The following is a 16,834-nucleotide window of genomic DNA, read 5'->3' on the forward strand; positions in this document are numbered from 1 at the left end:
CTTGGCTGCGGTTTCGCTGTTCCCACGGCTGTGAGCAGGAGCTGGATGGGCACTCAGGGGATCTCACTGCTGGCTCATCCCACTCACAGGGCATCCCACTGCAGGCTCATCCCACTCACAGGGCATCCCACTGCTGGCTCATCCCACTCACAGGGCATCCCACTGCTGGCTCATCCCACTCACAGGGCATCCCACTGCTGGCTCATCCCACTCACAGGGCATTTCTGCTCCTCCACTGGGGGAGCCTTCCCGGGAAGCAGCTCTGACAGCCTCGGGGGGGCACACAGGGCCTGTCCCCTCACACCTCTCACCTGTCCCCTCAGCATTGTCCCACCAGCTGTCACCTGTCCCCTCACATCTGTCCCCCTGCCTCTGTCCCCTCACACCTCTCCCTGCTCACTGTCCCCTCAGCACTGCCCACTCATCTGTTCCCCCCTCAGCCCTGTCCCCTCACTGTCCCCTCAGGGCCCCTCATCGCCCCCTCACGGCCCCTCAGCCCTGTCCCCTCACCTGTTCCCCCTCACGGTCCCTCACCCCTGTCCCCTCACCTGTTCCCCCTCACGGCCCCTCCCCGCCCCTCAGGGCCCCTCCCTGTCTCGCGGCGCTGCCATTGGCCGCAGGTGTTGTCCCCGCGGGCTCTGGTTGGCCGGGACGCCGCGGTGTCCCCAGGTAACGGTTCCCGCGCCGCGATTGGCGGCGGGGGGGCGGGACGCGGGCGGGGATTGGCTCCCCATTGGCCGCCGCTCCCGCCCTCAGGCCGCCATGTTGCCGCGGGCGGGGGTGGGCGCGGGGCGCTGAGGCGGGACGGCGGCTGGGGGGGGCACCGGAGGGGCTCTGAGGGGGGACCCGAGCGGGAACCCGAGGGGCTCCGGGAGCTCCGCCGCCGCCGCTCCCCGCCGGGGCCCCGCCGGCAGCGAGGCAAAGTCCGCCCCGAAACTTCCTCGCGGGACTTTGAGCAACTTGAGGCCGCGGGAGGTGTCGGCGAGGGGCGCGCAGGGAGCGGCCCCTGCTCCCCACGGCGCGTGGGGCCGGAGCAGGTAAGAGGAGAGGCACAGCCCGCTCCGCCCGGGGAGGTGCCGGCGCCGCCTCGTCCCGAGCGGCGGTGTCGCCTCCCGGTGTGGCAGGCCGGGGCCGGGGGGCTCCGTGTCCCCCTGAGCCCCCGGGGAGGAGGGGCTGCCGTTCTGGGGTCTCCCCGGTACCCGTGGCCCGGCTCGCCCGGACGGCGGGGTCGGGGAGGTGTCCGGGAACACGCAGAGGTGTGTGAGGCGCTGATTTGGAATAAACAGGATGTTTGTCACCTTCCGATCCTAAAGGTGAGGTAAAGTTGCCCCGTGGGGTTCCCCTCCTGCTTCTCTGGGGTGAATTTATACCCGACGTTAATTGACTTCAGTGTTCTATGTATATAAAAACTATTTCTAGTTACTCTGTTCTGTGGAAGAAAAGAGCCAGATGCTGTGTTGATGAATAAGTAAAGATTTCCTTGGAGTATTTTCGGCTGAGAGGGAGCTGTTGGATGTGTTTTTTTAAGCAAGCATCCTCAAACGGTTGGGATATTTCTGTTAAACTAAATTGCACGGGGTATTTTTAACCAGTCTCGTTTAATTTCTGTGCAGGTCAGTGGTCTTACACAGTTTCTTTTTGATTTCTTGCTGTTCCATGTAAAGCTATTTGTGTTTCTGAGATTTGACACAACTCATTTGTTTAGCAGAGTGTGTGTATATTCATAAATATTCTGATTTTTTTTTTTTTTTATATGCAGCTGGATTGAGAGTCATCTGGAGCAGAAACTCATATTTCACGTGTGAAGCCCTTCCCTTCAGAATTAGTTATCTGTCTTGAATGAACTTCTTTCTACGTATTTATAATTTCATTTAGACTGCTAAATACAGACCATGCCTAGCAGAATGGGCTCAAAAATTGATTTGAACAAAGACTTCATCAGAGTAAAAACACACTACAGTGGGTAAGTCAGCGTGTCCTTTCCTCTGTGTTTGTGCACTGTCTATTTTTGAAGCTTATTGAGCAGGAGTTCGTGGTCTGACCTGGCGATAGAGTAACCAGGGCACTGGTGGATTTGTAATTAATGTCAGATCAGGTAGGTAAACTTCTGGGCTATTAAAATACCCTTCAGAGTCCTGCAGCATGCTGATCAGGAAGGAAAGTTAATTTATTCTTCTCTCAGAAGGGGGGAAAACGTGCATAACTGGCGTGCAGTTATTCTGGGCTGATGGATTATTGATTCCCACGGTCACAGGCAGGTCCAGCTCCATCTCCAGCATCCAGTTATTACATTTTATCTGTAATAAAAGTGTCACGGCCCTCTATGACTTCACTCAGCTGTCAGTAGAGTCAGGAAGGTTTTACTACTGCAACATGAAATCTGGATTTTCAGGTATGTTTAATCTGATGGATTTGCTGCCCACTGCGAGGACCTTTGTAAAATAAAGTTGCTTTGGTCTCTGTCTTCCTTCAAGGCCTAAGTTTAAATCACTTGAGGAGTTAAATATTTGGCCTAAGTAGACCCTTAAATTTGAAGTATTTAGACTGAACTTGCTGGCATTTGGTAAATGACTCAAATGATCTTTTCTGATGTTTTACTGCTATGTAAGTAAATGTTGCTACTGCTGTGGTTGTTCTTAAACTTATCCACCAGGTCAGTGCCAAGTAGCTTGAGGTCCTGAGTTTAGAATTCCAGAGCAGTTGCATTAATTTGGTGATGACAGTTTTCTTCTAAATTACTGTTAAAATGTACCTGCTCTAGGTGGCTTCAGCTTCCAGCTGTGCCACTGACTTTCAGTTATTTATTTCCTTATGCTACAATGAAAATAACAGTGCAAATACCTTACTGACATCCCAGTTAGAGATCTGAGCACGAAAGCTGTGAACCACACCAGTGCAGTCTGGGCATCTCAGGTATTCGTGTCCCTGGGTGTGACAGAGTTCCTGGCATAGCACAGGGTAAATTACTGCCTGAGCACATTGCAGGGGGGAGGCAACTTGTGTAATTCTTATTTCACTACTGCGGTTACTGGGGTTACCTGGTGTACACCTGGTGACTTGGAATCACTTCCATAGGTGCAGCTTTGTTTGCTGGCTGTTCCCTTGGCTCGAGGTGGTGACACACACTGTCTGTGGGATTCTCTTGCTGTGACTGCTCGTACGGAACTCACTGGTCCTTAGCTCTTCGTGTTACTGTGGAGTGTCCCCTTCAAATACCTTTTCAAAATAGTCCTGTGGGGTTCTTTGGTGTTAAACAAGGAATGGTTTCCACTTAGCTGAGCCCTGCCTGGTGTGGCTGTAGAGACATTAAGAAGGAACATGGGCATGATGAATATGTTCCCTAATCCACCTGTAGAGTGGCGTAATTACAATAATGTTAACAATTCAAGGCTGATTGGTATTTGCCAGCTTTGGTTGGAGTTTGTAGTGTGTGTAGCTCTGTATTTTCAGGTTTGAAGTGTGATTGTCCAGCTACCCCAGACCTACAGGTGCTCCATTTCATGAGTATTGTGGTGGCAGTGCCTTAAATAACGAGCTGCATTTGTTAGTGACCTTGTCTTGGGGCAAGGCACTGCAGCAGCCCTCAAACGCTGCTGTGAGAACCAGTTGGGTCTCCTACTTTCCTAAATGCATAAAACATGACTTCTTTGACAGGGAAATGCTCCTAAACTCGGCCCCACCTGACAGCTCTCAGTATTGTAGATAATACAGGTTTACAGGGTGGCAGGTGGTGGATGTGTTGCTGCTGCTGTTTTGTTATGAAGAATTACTAAGTTGCTGTTCTTTGAGAGCTTTACAAAGTGTAGATTAAAGTTACACTTGAAAAGGTAGCAGTGCTTTTAGTCTGAATTTGGAACAGTTCAGTTCTTTAAAGTGATTGTCTTAGAGCTTTGCTTGTAATTTTTCTCAGCCAAGGCAAAATGGAAAGTTATTAATGCATATCATTTAAAATGTAAGTTGTGGAATTTAAGTTTCTTAGTTCAGCATAGTACTATTCAGCTGCTGACTGAAAGACATAAGTAGGCAGAATATGTGATATAACATTTTTTCTAAAGTGACTTGTCACACAGGATGGAAATAGGAAAGTTATCTCACTCATGTTGGGCAACTTCTGCTGTATTAGACTAAGAGGTGAAAGAATTAAACATGCCAGTAGCCATTAACTACAAAACACTCTCCTAATTAGCCCCTGGAAGGTTTTGAAGGCAGCAAAATGACTTAAGTTCATCTGCTGTTTCTTCTTTAACTTGTTTATTAGCTGGTTTCCCATAGTCATTTGAAAAGTATTTTAAAAAGAGGAGAAAGTCTAGTTCATATCACGAGAGTTTGTTGTGCATAATCTCTTTTTTTAACCTTTGAGCTGCAGTGCCAGCCCTGTGTGGGCTTTCCCTGTGTGGGGAGTTACTGTCACAATGCTGAGATAAACTGAGTGTTCCCATCAGCCCAGCTCAGTGCTGGGTCCACCTTCTCGTTTTAGACACTGTGAAAGCAGAGCACAAGGTGCAGAACTGGAGTAAGATTTTATCTGAATTGTCCTGTAATTACATCTTGTGACAATTCACCTAATCAAAGCTTCCTCTCCAGCTATATAGTGGATGTGAGGAAAAGCCCACAGTTTAAAAGGATTTTACAATAATGGAGATTTTACTTATCTCCTGACGGAGGAATTACCTGGATTAAAAAAATTAATTTTTACGAAAGCTTCTGTTTTTTTCTAACAACACTTCAAAGGCTGATAATTATATTAAGGGAACTTTGCTCACCCAGGTAAACATGCATTAAAGGTAGGTGATTAACACAATTATTTCCTCTGTACTAAAGTGGGTTTTTTGAAGGTAAGCCCTGAGAGCTGTAATCCTGGTGACATAGTGGGAGCATTTCATATGAGCAGTGCTCATTCTCCAAGTGTGATTCTGCAGCTTAGTGTCCACAGATGGAATTTTGGGATATGCAGGCTAATGCAGGTATTTCCTGATAAAACCTGATGTCTTCCTGTCCTGCAGGGACATCCTGATAACAAACTTGGATGCCTCAATGAGCTATGCTGAGCTCTGTGATGAAGTGCACGAGATGTGCAACCTGCAGCAGGAGCAGCCAATCACCCTCAAGTGGATTGATGATGAAGGTATGGGACTGGAGCACTGCTTGGGCATTCTTGGGGCTGTTGTTCATCGTGGGACGGAGCAGGGGCACTGAGGGAACTTGTATAACCAAATGTCACATTGTGGATAGCAGCCTGTACTCTCTCTTAGCTGTGGAGAGTTTGAATCAAATTTTAAAGTAATGTCTGGGGAAGAGGATAGCCTATAGTCAGAGTCCTTTTTAAGATATCAAGGAGTAATATCAATTATTTTTAAATTTACTCTTTGTCTTCTGATTACCCAGAAAGACAGAGGCAACTCTGCTAACCTCACTTTTCTAACCTTTGTTTTCCTGGGCGTGTAATAAAAAGTAACCTGATCAGAAGGGCATGGGAGGTAATTACACTGCCCGTGCTTAGCTGTTGGAGCTGCATGCCTGCTAATAAAGGGAGATGATTGCAGGGAAGGAGAAAACCTCAGGAGTTTTGTCTTGGAGGATTTGAAGACATGAGTCCTGCTATCTGTTGCACTGGCTTTGTGAGGCTAACCTAAATTAAAACAACAAATCTCTTCAGCTGCAGTTCTAATAAGTGTTTTCCTCCAGCCTTGGCTAAGCCCGTACCTGTCCAACCCTTCTGGCTCGGAGCTGTTGAGTTGCAGCCAGTCTGCTGTGTCGGCTGTCCCCAACCCTCCCAGGTTTTGTGTTATCCTGAGTCTGCATACGAGTGTTTCCACTTCTTGCCACATGGAATTGGAGTTCGTTTGTCTGACTGCACAAGCAGATGTTCTCTTTGAACCAACTAAAAGCAAGCAATTGCCGATGGCTTAATGAATAAAGAAAACCTACCAAGAGCTGAAGAAAACAGATTTTCTGTTGGGCTTTTGTAGCGTTTCTTTGTTTTTGACAAGATCCAAAATGTTTGAGCTATGAATAGCTCGCTCATAATAAAATCCCATAAACATATAACAAATGTGGATGGTTGATTTGCAGTACAAATAATTCCAATGTCTTTCATGCTGCATTATTGCAGTATTTATAGATCATCAGCAGCAGTGGCCTTCAAAGAGGAGTAGGTGGGCTCTGGATGCATCACTTTATAAATGATTTTTCAAATAATTTTTAAAGATAAGAGCTCAGACGTAACATGTGGCTGGACCCTGGTGTCATGGCACAAGGTCCCGTGTCACCCAGCTGTGCTCAGGAGGGGGTGTTCCCAGGGGGCAGGGGGTCAGGGTGACACCCTGGCTGTTTGCTGGCTCCCTGTCCGTTGTGACGTACTGTACTTTACGTGGGTCTGCTTAAGGGGATTTGGGGATTAATTACCGAGTTTTAGCAAAAATAACCCTCACAAGGTAATGCTGATAACGTGACCAGGAGCAGACAGGAAAACAAGGGGATCTTTAAGTATAACTGTCCCCTTTTACATTGTGTTATCCTGTGGCACACCAGTGCAGTGCAGTTCTATCTGCTCAGTGTTGATAAAGCTGGGAAGAATAATTCTGTTACTCCCTTTTGGCTTTGAGCAAAGTGCCAGCTTAGTAACAAGTGATTCAAAGAAAGGCAGTCCTCGAGGCTGGTGCACTTTTTACTGAGTGATTGAAGTTGTGCCCTCAACTCCTCAAGGCTGCAGCTGTTGTGTGTCTCTTACAGGTGACCCCTGTACCATCTCATCGCAGATGGAGCTGGAGGAGGCCTTCCGGTTGTACTGCCAGAACAGGGACGAGGGGCTCATTATCCATGGCAAGTATTGCACAGTTCAGACCCTCTGTGTGTCTGGCAGTCCCAGCTGCTGCTGCAGGGGGTGCAGCTGGAGCTGGAGCGGCTCCTCTGTCTGCCCAGTAACAGTCCTGGTGTAGCTGCCCCGCAGTTTGTTGTGAGAAGAAAGTGGAGCCCAAAGCTGAACAAAGCTTTGAGTTTTAGCTGCACAGATTTACTGGTGCTTCACTCCAGTGTAAGATCCTGCCAGTCTGGAACCAAAGTTTGATTACATCATTCCTCATGCAGAATTATTTAAGGGCTTCCAGAAACTGTCTCTGTGTAAATATACTCAAGAGTCAAGGAAAGAGGACTAAGAATCCTTTACCTTAAAAATCTAATGTTTTTGTTTTAGTTTTCCCAAGCATTCCAGAGAAGCCCGGCATGCCCTGTCCAGGAGAAGATAGTGAGTATTAAAATGTTGTTATATTTTAACTAAATATTTTGCAGTCATATGGAAAAGAAATATATTAAAAGATTTTTATGATCTAGTGTTACAGTTGTGTATCTGTTCTGTTTTCTTAAAAGAATGTAAAGTCTTTAATACTTTGTCAACAGAAATGACAGAAATCAATGTTGTAGCAGTGTTTTAATGTTTTTAACGCTGGTTTGCAGTAGTTAATTATTGGGAGGAAGAGACAGCAGGATTTTAGGTGCATGTTTGAACATGGGCATTTGCTTTTGTGGTTCTTCTGGGCTTTTAACTTGCAGGGAAAAGAAGGGATGTACTCAAGAGGGAGATGCAGCCATTTTAATAAAAAGGTTATTAATCTCTGTAAAAATAATCCTGTGAAAGGTAGATAAAGCTCCAGAGGAAGGACACATAATTGATAAGGTTTACCTGTATTTTAGTAGCCTGAGCTGCACAGGGATAAAAGGATTAAATGGCTGTGGAGTCACTTTTCATTATGGGGGGATGGCATCAGGACCTCAGTTCGTATCCTGGGAAATGTTAAGGAAAGGAATGGGAATAACTGGGTGCAGAGGTAGCAGATGATGCTTGGCTCTCACTGGAGCGGGAGGAGAAGATGAGTGAAGAACCTGAAGGACCTTTGCTCTTTGGGGAACAGAAGAGGAGATAAAAGTAATTGCTGATAAAATGCTAGAGAAGAGCACTTGATTGACCAGGATTTAACTGACAGACTGGCTAAAAATGTGTGGTGCAGTGGTGATAGTTAGGAATATTTTTAATTAGAGAATTAATATTAATAGTTGCTCCATTGAGGACTTTTACAAAGCTGGAGTGAGTGAAATAAATACCAAAATATTACAATTCAAATATGATTTCTCACTTTTGAACTACAGTAGGTGAAAGGTTAAATGTAAAAACCAGACAAGTTTTCATGTTGACCAGGTTATTCAAGTTGTCTTCTGGAAAGAAAGAAGAGTAAATGTGCAACACTGTCTGCTGTCCTTGTTCAGCCAATTAGAGAAAATAAAGACTTTTCTACTCTGATTAGAAGAGTTAAAGAAATGATCCCTGAGACACCTAATTAATGAACTCATTAAAGGTGTAGATATTGTAGCAGAAAGGCTTTTTGGGTTAATTTGTTAGGAGTTGCAGTTCTCTCCAGGCTGAGGTGGCTCAGCTGACCTGGTTATTCTGTCTGGAGGGTATTTCTGCTCCCCTGTTTCACAGCTCACTTGGATCACAGTGGGGTTGGTTGAAAAGCCTGTTCAGTGGGGTGTGCCTGGTGAGGGATTTGGGGTCAGGTTCCTCGTGCCTTAATGAATTAATTTGGGATACTTTTCCTCTTTGCATCCCTGGGCCCTGCATGGAGATTGGGTCTTGTGGCCTAAGCGTAACTATTTTTTGCAACAAGCCTATTAAATTGTATTTAAATTGTAATTTAGCATAAACTGGTGCGTTCATTGTTGTTGCTTGTTAGCTAAAGGCCTACAACAAACATCTGCATTTCGCTTGGGCTGGGTGGAAATGGGATTGATATTGGTGATATAAAGGACTATTTATTTTGTCAGGAGTAAAATACTGTCCTTTGTTCGGGAAATATTCATCGTGTTTAAATTCTTTGAGTCTTTATCGCTGTCCTTATGTTCATAGGGAATACTTTTAAAAGTGAGAATATTATGTTTGCACTTTTCTAGAGCATCATGTTTGCACTATAAAGGAGCTTATGAGTTTGCCTCAGGTTTTTTCCAGAGACAAATAAACAGTGAAGCAGTTGCTCTATCCAAAATGGGCCTCTACTTAAATTAGGACTGTCTGTGTGGACTGTTGGTTTGTTGCAGAGCTACAGACAGTTTGAAATGGAGTTTTTAAATACAACTGTTCAATTGTGAAGTAATTTCATTTGCAATCCGTTGCTCAGCCGTGTTCCTGTTAGGTGATGGAGTGACTCTTTCCAGTAGTGTGTGATCACCTGAGTTGCAAATCCTTTGTATTGGATTTCCACAGACTTGTAGGGCTTTCTCTCCAGCTCCTTCAGAACAGCAGTGCTTTGGAAGAGTGCAGCAATGCCTGTGGATGGTTTGCATTTGTGCTGCAGTGTAATGATTGCATTGCCAGCTCTCCTCCCCTGTGTTAAACTGAGATTCTGGGATTGTACCAGCCAGCAAGGCTTGAAATAAAAGCATGTCATCCACTAATGGAATAAACCATGGGACTAATACTTCTGTTCTATTTGCATGACTTAAGAAAAGTTATTCTCGTGCTTGAAGAACCTTTCTTCTCACGCTGGTGTGGTGCTGTCTGGGAGACAGAATCTGCACCATCTCCAGCATCTGCGCTTGAGTTGTCTCAGGGTTCCTTTGCTCCTGAGTTTTTGCACTTTCCTGTTGGCAGCAGCCCCAGATCCCGCTGTAAGTGCACAGCTGCTGGTGTAAACCAGCACATTTCCCTTCAGCTCCGCTGTGCCCACAGGCTGGGCTGGCAGTGCCGCTGTGCTGAGGTGACAGGATGGCTGAAACCTCTCCCGTCTCTTCCCAGACACTCCATGTGACCCTGCCAGGCGCTCCCAGCATCTGCTGGACTGGAGCCTTGGTGCTTGAGCAGCTTCCTGAGAAAGATGGCAGACCTTGAGACCGCTCTGGGGTTCACAGATCCTTTCATTTTTTCAGTAGGTTGGCTGTTTGGGAACTGCTCTGGAACGAGGCTGTCGGGGGTGTTTGGTGTGCTCCCTCCTGCTCCCCAACACTGCAGCCCTGGTGATCCCGTGCTGTGCATCCCAGCAGCTCCTGGGCACTTCTGTAACTTAGTTATTGTAGCCTCAGCTTATTTCTGCTGACAGATCCTGCTGTGATTTATCACTCTGGGTGCTGCAGTCATTGTGTAACGCGGCACGTTCGGCCGAACAATTTCCATCGATTCGTGGGACTTCCCTAACGGAATCGCCGGTTTTATCAGAGAAATGCTTGTTTTGGTGACATCAGCTCCTTGACATCCATGCCATGTTTTAGTTTGTGCCTCAGCTGCTCGCTACAGCCTCTCAAGGGAGCCAGTACCACCCGTGCCTGGATACATGAGGCAGAGATGTGAAAGGGAGAGACGGGGGTAACCAGTCTTCCATTAAATATTTGCTCTTAATGTTCGAGCTGATCCTGCCTATTGTCCTTGGTGTCTAATGCTATTCACACAGCGGCATCCGCGGAGTGCAGGGAGACTGTTCCATTTCATACCTCCTGCCCTGTAAAGAATTCCATGCTGAAGAGGCTAAAGAATAGACGCCAGTGAGTACTGACTGCATGTGTGTGGTGGGCTGGGCTGGGCTGGGGTGCCGTGTGTACGTGTGCTGCAGGACAGCACCCAGCTCAGCGTTCCTGCCACCCTCCTGGGCAGCCATGGCTCGCTACAAATGCAGACACTGCTGCTGCCTCTGAGCCTGGGGATGGGGCTCAGCCACCTCTCGGAAATGCTGGTAAAATTGCTTTGAAAGGACTCCTGGGGAATGTGTTTTAGCAGGAAAGGAGCGGAAGAGTGAGTGATGCTGCTGCTGCTAATATTGGAGATTAATGAAAGAAATGTATCCAAAAAACCCTGATGGTATGTGCTCAGGGCCTGCTTATTGTACGATTGCTGATGTACAGACTAATGATTTAGAAGCATCATTTTCTGAGGCCTTTTTGTTGAATTGTGCTTAGTAGATTGTTGTAGATGGATGTTTTTTAATTGTGAAATACTTGTTTTGAATTAAGGTTTACTTAGTCTCAATATTGTCAGAATTAACTGTGCTAGTTTACTTCTGCTTAACAAATAGACCTGTGTATATAATATTAAAATTCATCTCAGATTTGGGTAGCTGGTGCTAGCAAATTCTAGGGTTGCTTTGCTGTTGGCTTCATTAAATAGAGGAATGCAGACTAGGAAACCTTTAATTAACAAAAGAGAGTGGATATGTTTTTAATGTAGCGTGGCAGTTTTTATTCTCTAATATCTCTGGCTGGTTTTGCTGCCTTGTTTTTCTGGTAACGATTACACCGTGCTGTGCATGTCTCTGATGCTCTTTGTTTATCTGCTCAGTATTTCAGCATTAGGTGTTTGGGCTTCGTTTTCCCCCCAGCCATCCTTCCTGAAAATTTCATCCTAGGCTTGAGTAAAGGTATCTTAGGAACCCAATTGCTGTTGTGAGCTTTTTATTTTAGGTGTAGACATTGGATTTTGCTTTATGTTCTGCCTGATACTATGAAATAGCAGTAAAAGGCTTCTTGCTGGAGTAGTGTGGCCTGTAAATATTTTTCTAGCTCCTCAGGCAGGTTTTTCCCTTCATTTGTTACTGTATTGGCAGCAGTGATTAGGTTATTCAGAGCACGTGAACCAATTTAATCCCCCAATGAAGAAAGGAACTATTGCCACCATAGAGACTGTTCTGAAGACGTAGATTGGAGTGCACGGGATAATGAGGCAATTTGGAATCTCCACCAACCCTCTCCTGCTTTTTGTAATTGAACTGGGGATGGGGAGGGGGAATTCTGCGATTTCAGGGGAAGATATTCTTGCTTAGGATTTGAAAACAGCTGTGTCATAGTTTTTCCAGAACACCTGAAATCTCTCGCTGTGCCCTAACTGTGCTGCACGTCTGGGTCATACGTGACAGATGAGAGGGACACACAGCTCACAAGTTCTGGGAGCAGAATTGCAGGGAAAGGCCTGGTGTGCTTGGAGTCATTCCATGGGTTTAATTCTGAAACAATTTCAACGTTTGTCTGTGCTGTGAAACCTCCCATGAAGGATAAAGGGCCAGGCCTCCCTTTGCACAACAGATGCAGAAAATCATAAAGCACAGGTCTGAGGGTGAGGTTTGGGAGCTGCCCTTAGTGAAGGGTGCTGGGTGTCTCAGCAGATGTTCATATGCCAGTTTGTAAACTATAAACTGAAAATACACGGGAATAAGGAATGCTTGGGCTGGTTTTTAAGGTGTCATAGCAAATAGCCTGTGTTCTTTATTTATTCTCCCCCCCCCTTAGCTGTTGCTCAGAATGTAGTATAATCCTGCAGAAAGGATGTTACCTGGCTGTAGAAAACTTCTCTTTGATGTAGTGTCTGGATCCACGCCCTGGGTTATCTCATGTTTTCTCCTAAGCTGGTAAATCCACTGTCGATACACAGGCATTTTGTGTAACTAAATGGGCAAGAAGGGGATGAAGCTTTTTGGTTTTGTCGGAATTACTGAGCATCTGTGAGCCTGTTAAGCCCTAGTTAGGCCTGTGAGTTGCAGTAGCTTGGAAGAGCTCTTTAATATTGCTCCTCACTTCTTTGGTTGTCTCCTTCAGTAATTCCAGGGTGTGTAGAAGACAGAGGCTTTCTGTTCCCAGGTTTTGATTTAGAAGAGGAGGTCTTGCTGCATGTATGTACTAACACATGGGAGTTGGTTTCAAGAAAACAAAGTGGCCTGCAAAGTGGATGCAGATGCCACAGATACATGTTCAGAACTTCATTTTGATCTGCTTCAGTACTGAGTTAAATTAAAGAATTAGATCATTTCAGTAAGTACTGGCTCAGTGTCTTTCAGCTTGGTTGAATGTTTTGATGCAGCTCTTCAGGGATCTTAATAGAAGATGAAACTCTGTTTTCATTGTAGTAAATCTGTGAGTGCCAGTTTGGGACCACTGGGACTGTGTAACCAGAGGAGCAACTGCACATCATGGAAGGGGTGAACTTCCAACTGCAGGGAAGGCCCAGGGTGAAGGGAAAATGGGAAGTTCTTTCTTTCCTAAACAGAGATGCTCATCACCCTCCAAGTGGGGATCCAGCACCAGTTATCTTCTGGCCCTTTTCATAACGTGCATCTTCTCCTGTGCTTGGGACAGCCTTGGAAAATGCAGCAGGAGGGCTGGAAGGACATGCAGAGGTTGTGGTCCCTGACGTGTCAGAACCAGGACACTGGCACTGCCGGGGCACTCAGGGACTGAACTCGGGGAGGGTTTCTTGCCTAACACTTGCAGTACTTTGTTATTTTCAAGCACATCTGATAAATCTCCCGTGAAGTCATGGAGTTCTGAGTCAGAGCCTTGCTCCAAGTGAGCTGTGAGCTGTGTGTTATTTGTGGCGTTGTGTCTGGAATGTGACTTGTCACCTTGCGGTGCCACGGAGCCATCTTAGCAGCAGGATGGGAGTGTGAGCATCCAGGAGAGCAGGTGCTGCAGGAGCACAGCTGGCACTGCTGAGCCCTCCTCGGGCAGCGGGGCAGGACATTCACAGCCTTGCAGGAAATGTTGGGTAAATATTCCCCTTGGGTCAGACAGATTTGTTTCCTTGTTGGGTCTCTGCTGTTGGTCCTGCACTGCCTTGGTCACTGTTGCTGTCTTAATTGTGCTTTGTTTTAGTAGAGGGTGATCTGACTTTGGGGTTAATTTTGGTGTCTGTTGGAAAAGGGGGATGGGGAGGTGGCTTCCCAACTGCAAATCAGTCTTAAATTAAATGTAAAAGAAGAAAAACAAACCAGTCTTCTGATCACTTAATGTTTGCAGTAACTGCAAGAGGTCAGAACACTTAATACCTGTATATTAAGGATACTCTTAATTTTCTAACTTCAGCTGTACATAGAAGCTTATTCATAATAAAAAGAAGGACCAGTTAACCCATCCCGAGATTCTTTTACATTTTTCAGAAAGCAATTTTATTGCTTCAATTAACTGTTTGCAAAAACTCACGTAACAGATGAGAAGCAGTGTGCTCTCCAAGTCCTTCAGAATTTACCTTCCCCAAATGTGTTCTGTCTTTATATGGAGTTCCTTTATCAAATCCAGCCTCTCTGAAACCCCAATATCAATTTCCCCCTTGTAATTCCGGAGTTGTTTTTGAAAGAATGCTCACTTGTGTGCTCAGCACAGCATTAACAGAACAAAACAAAAACTGGCCATTCTGGCAGCGTCCAGCTGGCAGGGCGGGTAATTGGCCTGTAAACAAGTTGTATTAATCTCTGAGAAATGATTTGCAGCAATAGCAAATTACCCCTGTGCTCGGGGTGGCAGTGCTGGAGCTGCAGCCCGGGGTGCAGATCCCCCATCCCCAGGATCCCCCGAGCCTGGGGCTGCACGGGGAGCCCAGCTCAGAGGGGTCGCTGCTGGGGCACTCACTGCTCTGCCCCAGGTGGGTGTCACTGGGAAGGTAACTCTGCTGCCTTCTCTTTGTCCCACTTTGCCAGGTTACATTCCCAAAGGAAGGGTCCCCTCCTTTTCCTGGGGAGCTCGTTATGGAATCTTCTGTAGATGAGTTAGTTTGGAGTGCCCACTGAGCAACAGATGAATTGCTCACCTATTTATAGCCCCAGTTAAACAGTATTTATTTGGACTTTAGTGAAAAGAACCCCAACCCCAGGGAATGTCTCTGGAAAGCCAATGTTAAATGTATTTCCAGGGTTCCCTGTGCATCGCTGGGAGTGATGTAGTTGCACAGCTTGACAACAGAGGGAAGAATTGCACAGCAGCAACAGCCAGTGGCTTCACTTTGCTTTTTAAGTATTTTGGTTTGGGTATTTTTATTTCTCTTGTAATCTTAACTTGAAATTGTTTTTTCCAATCTCGGAAGCAGATAAAATTCAGTATGTTCTTTGTCATTAGAATATATGTGTGTAGCCCAATAAAAATTTGTTATCCCTTTTAACAGCTTAAAATATTTTTTGATTTTTCCTCTAAACCTCTTCACATACAAAATGAGGATTCAGAAGTTTTTTTTTTTTTTTTTTGGTTAGGAAAGTCTTGTGTTTAATATTCATCAGAGAGGAAAGATTATTTAATTAGGGCTATGATATCTCCTTCAGCCTGCAAGCAGCTAACTCCAACTCCTTAATGAGTTAACTGATGTGTGCAGTGAAATAAATTAAAAAGTAGCCCTTTTCATTAGGCACAGGAATGGAACAGCCAGGCCTTTGTGGTGGCTTTGCTGTGCTGGGGGGCTGGATCAGTCCTGGCCTCTCCTGGGGTTCCCCCTGCTCGCTGTTCCAGGGGTTGGGGTCTGTCCATCATCCACGTGTGCTGATCAGCCCCTCAGCCCAGTCCTGGATCCTCAGGAACAGCAATGGTTGGTTCTGTCACATCAGTTCAGTCTCCCTGGTGCTGATGACAGACCTGGCATGCAAAGGTGTCTCAGAGTGCTCACAGTTTGCTCCTTTCTTACCCTGGCCCCTTTTAGGGGGGGAGTAGGGATTGGTTTGCCTCTCGGGGTAAATTGTAGGGGTTCCTACCTTTTAAAGCTATTCTGTACTAAGCTCAGTTTTTGTTAGACTGTTGCCTCACAAGTATGTGATATAAAATCCTGCCTTTGATTTAATATTTATCATTAATTAAGGAGGTGACTTGCTCCTTTATTTACAGGCTGCATCAGCACAAGCTGCTCGTTAACTTATCATTCCCTTAATATTCCTCGTGTCGGTGATAAGCTCATGCTCAGATCACAGATGTATTACTTTGCCTCCATATGGTGCTTTGTCTAATGAATTAATTAACTATTTTGGAAAAAAAAAGAAACCTTGTGAAGATTTTTTCCCCCTGGTGAAGTGTCACCCTACAAATGGTGGAAGGGTTGTTTTTCATTGGTGTTCGTGTTTGGGCATATTTTTAGTTAAAAATTGTTACCAATTCGTTTAATAGTGCATTATCTGTTTCAGGTGCTTGCACAGTAAACATTTGCACATGTAAATAGAGTAGGTATGAATGTTTGGGGATTTGGCACTGTGGAGTTGTGGAGTCTCAGGAACTTCCATGCTTTTATGTGTCTTGGTTTGGGAGGATGAAAATAGAGTCTCTAAAATCAGCCCCAGTATCGCAGTCAGCGTTCACACATGGTGTGGCAGTAGCCTGTGAGTTCTGGCTTGCTCCATAGAATTTAGAATAATTTCTCAACAAAGAAACTTTCTACTACTTGCACTATCATTTGACAGCAAAAATGTTTGGGTTTTTTTCTGTCTAAAAAAGGCTTCATCTTGGATAAAGTGTGGATGTTTAAAACTCGGAAGTAACGTTAAAGGTGAAAAGTTAATTGCATTAATTTCTGAGGATTCTAAATTTACCGTTTGATGCCTTGTGAGGGTGTTGATCAATGAAGTCTCTCAATCTTTATAGCCCCCTGTACCTCCCACTCCCCCAGTGCCCACCTGGAGCTGCCGTGGGAAGCTCCTGCTCCTGGCTGTGTGTTGGGGGTCAGTTGTGTCACCAGTTCAAAATGGGACCCCTGTGGCACCACACTTGATATCAAATATTTAACTCTAGATAGCCAATCACACAAAAAGTGCTCCTCTGTAAGTAAACAGGGACAACAAAAGTAACTTGGAGTAGATGCTGGGTACTGTCCTGTTTGACCTCTTGAAAAGCCAGGTTTAAACAGATTAAATGATTCCTCGTTATGTTTAGAGTATATTAAAAATAATCGTAGACCTGTACTCGAGCTGCTCCAACAGAAGAAATATTCTGGGTGATGTTTAATGGCAAGATAAAAAGGAGGTCAAATAATGAAAGTGCAGCTTTGTAACATGTTAATGGTGTGTGTGTGGAGCGTTCTTGGCACCGAGGATCCTTTGTGTGTCCGTGGGAAGGGGACAGGGAG

General features: G+C 45.5%; 1 protein-coding gene across 4 annotated transcripts in view; it reads left to right on the forward strand.

The window, feature by feature from the left end:
* Positions 1–843: 843 nt before the first annotated feature.
* Positions 844–16,834, forward strand: part of PRKCZ (protein kinase C zeta) — a 29,326-nt gene continuing 13,335 nt past the window's right edge. Inside the window, exons 1-5 of one of the 4 annotated variants that reach the window (XM_027895263.1) lie at positions 844–1,037; positions 1,760–1,963; positions 5,004–5,125; positions 6,733–6,822; positions 7,193–7,243. In XM_027895263.1, coding sequence (XP_027751064.1) covers positions 1,893–1,963; positions 5,004–5,125; positions 6,733–6,822; positions 7,193–7,243 — 334 coding nt within the window. In that variant the 5' untranslated portion in view covers positions 844–1,037; positions 1,760–1,892. Of the gene's footprint in view, positions 1,038–1,086; positions 1,314–1,759; positions 1,964–5,003; positions 5,126–6,732; positions 6,823–7,192; positions 7,244–10,117; positions 10,525–10,721; positions 10,838–16,834 lie in introns of those variants that run through there. The other 3 variants (XM_027895264.1, XM_027895266.1, XM_027895265.1) reach the window with 3 other exon arrangements.

Source organism: Empidonax traillii, unplaced genomic scaffold (assembly GCF_003031625.1).
Source record: "Empidonax traillii isolate 1590-97213 ecotype Southwest subspecies unplaced genomic scaffold, ASM303162v1 scaffold454:size726355, whole genome shotgun sequence".
Taxonomy (NCBI): domain Eukaryota; kingdom Metazoa; phylum Chordata; class Aves; order Passeriformes; family Tyrannidae; genus Empidonax; species Empidonax traillii.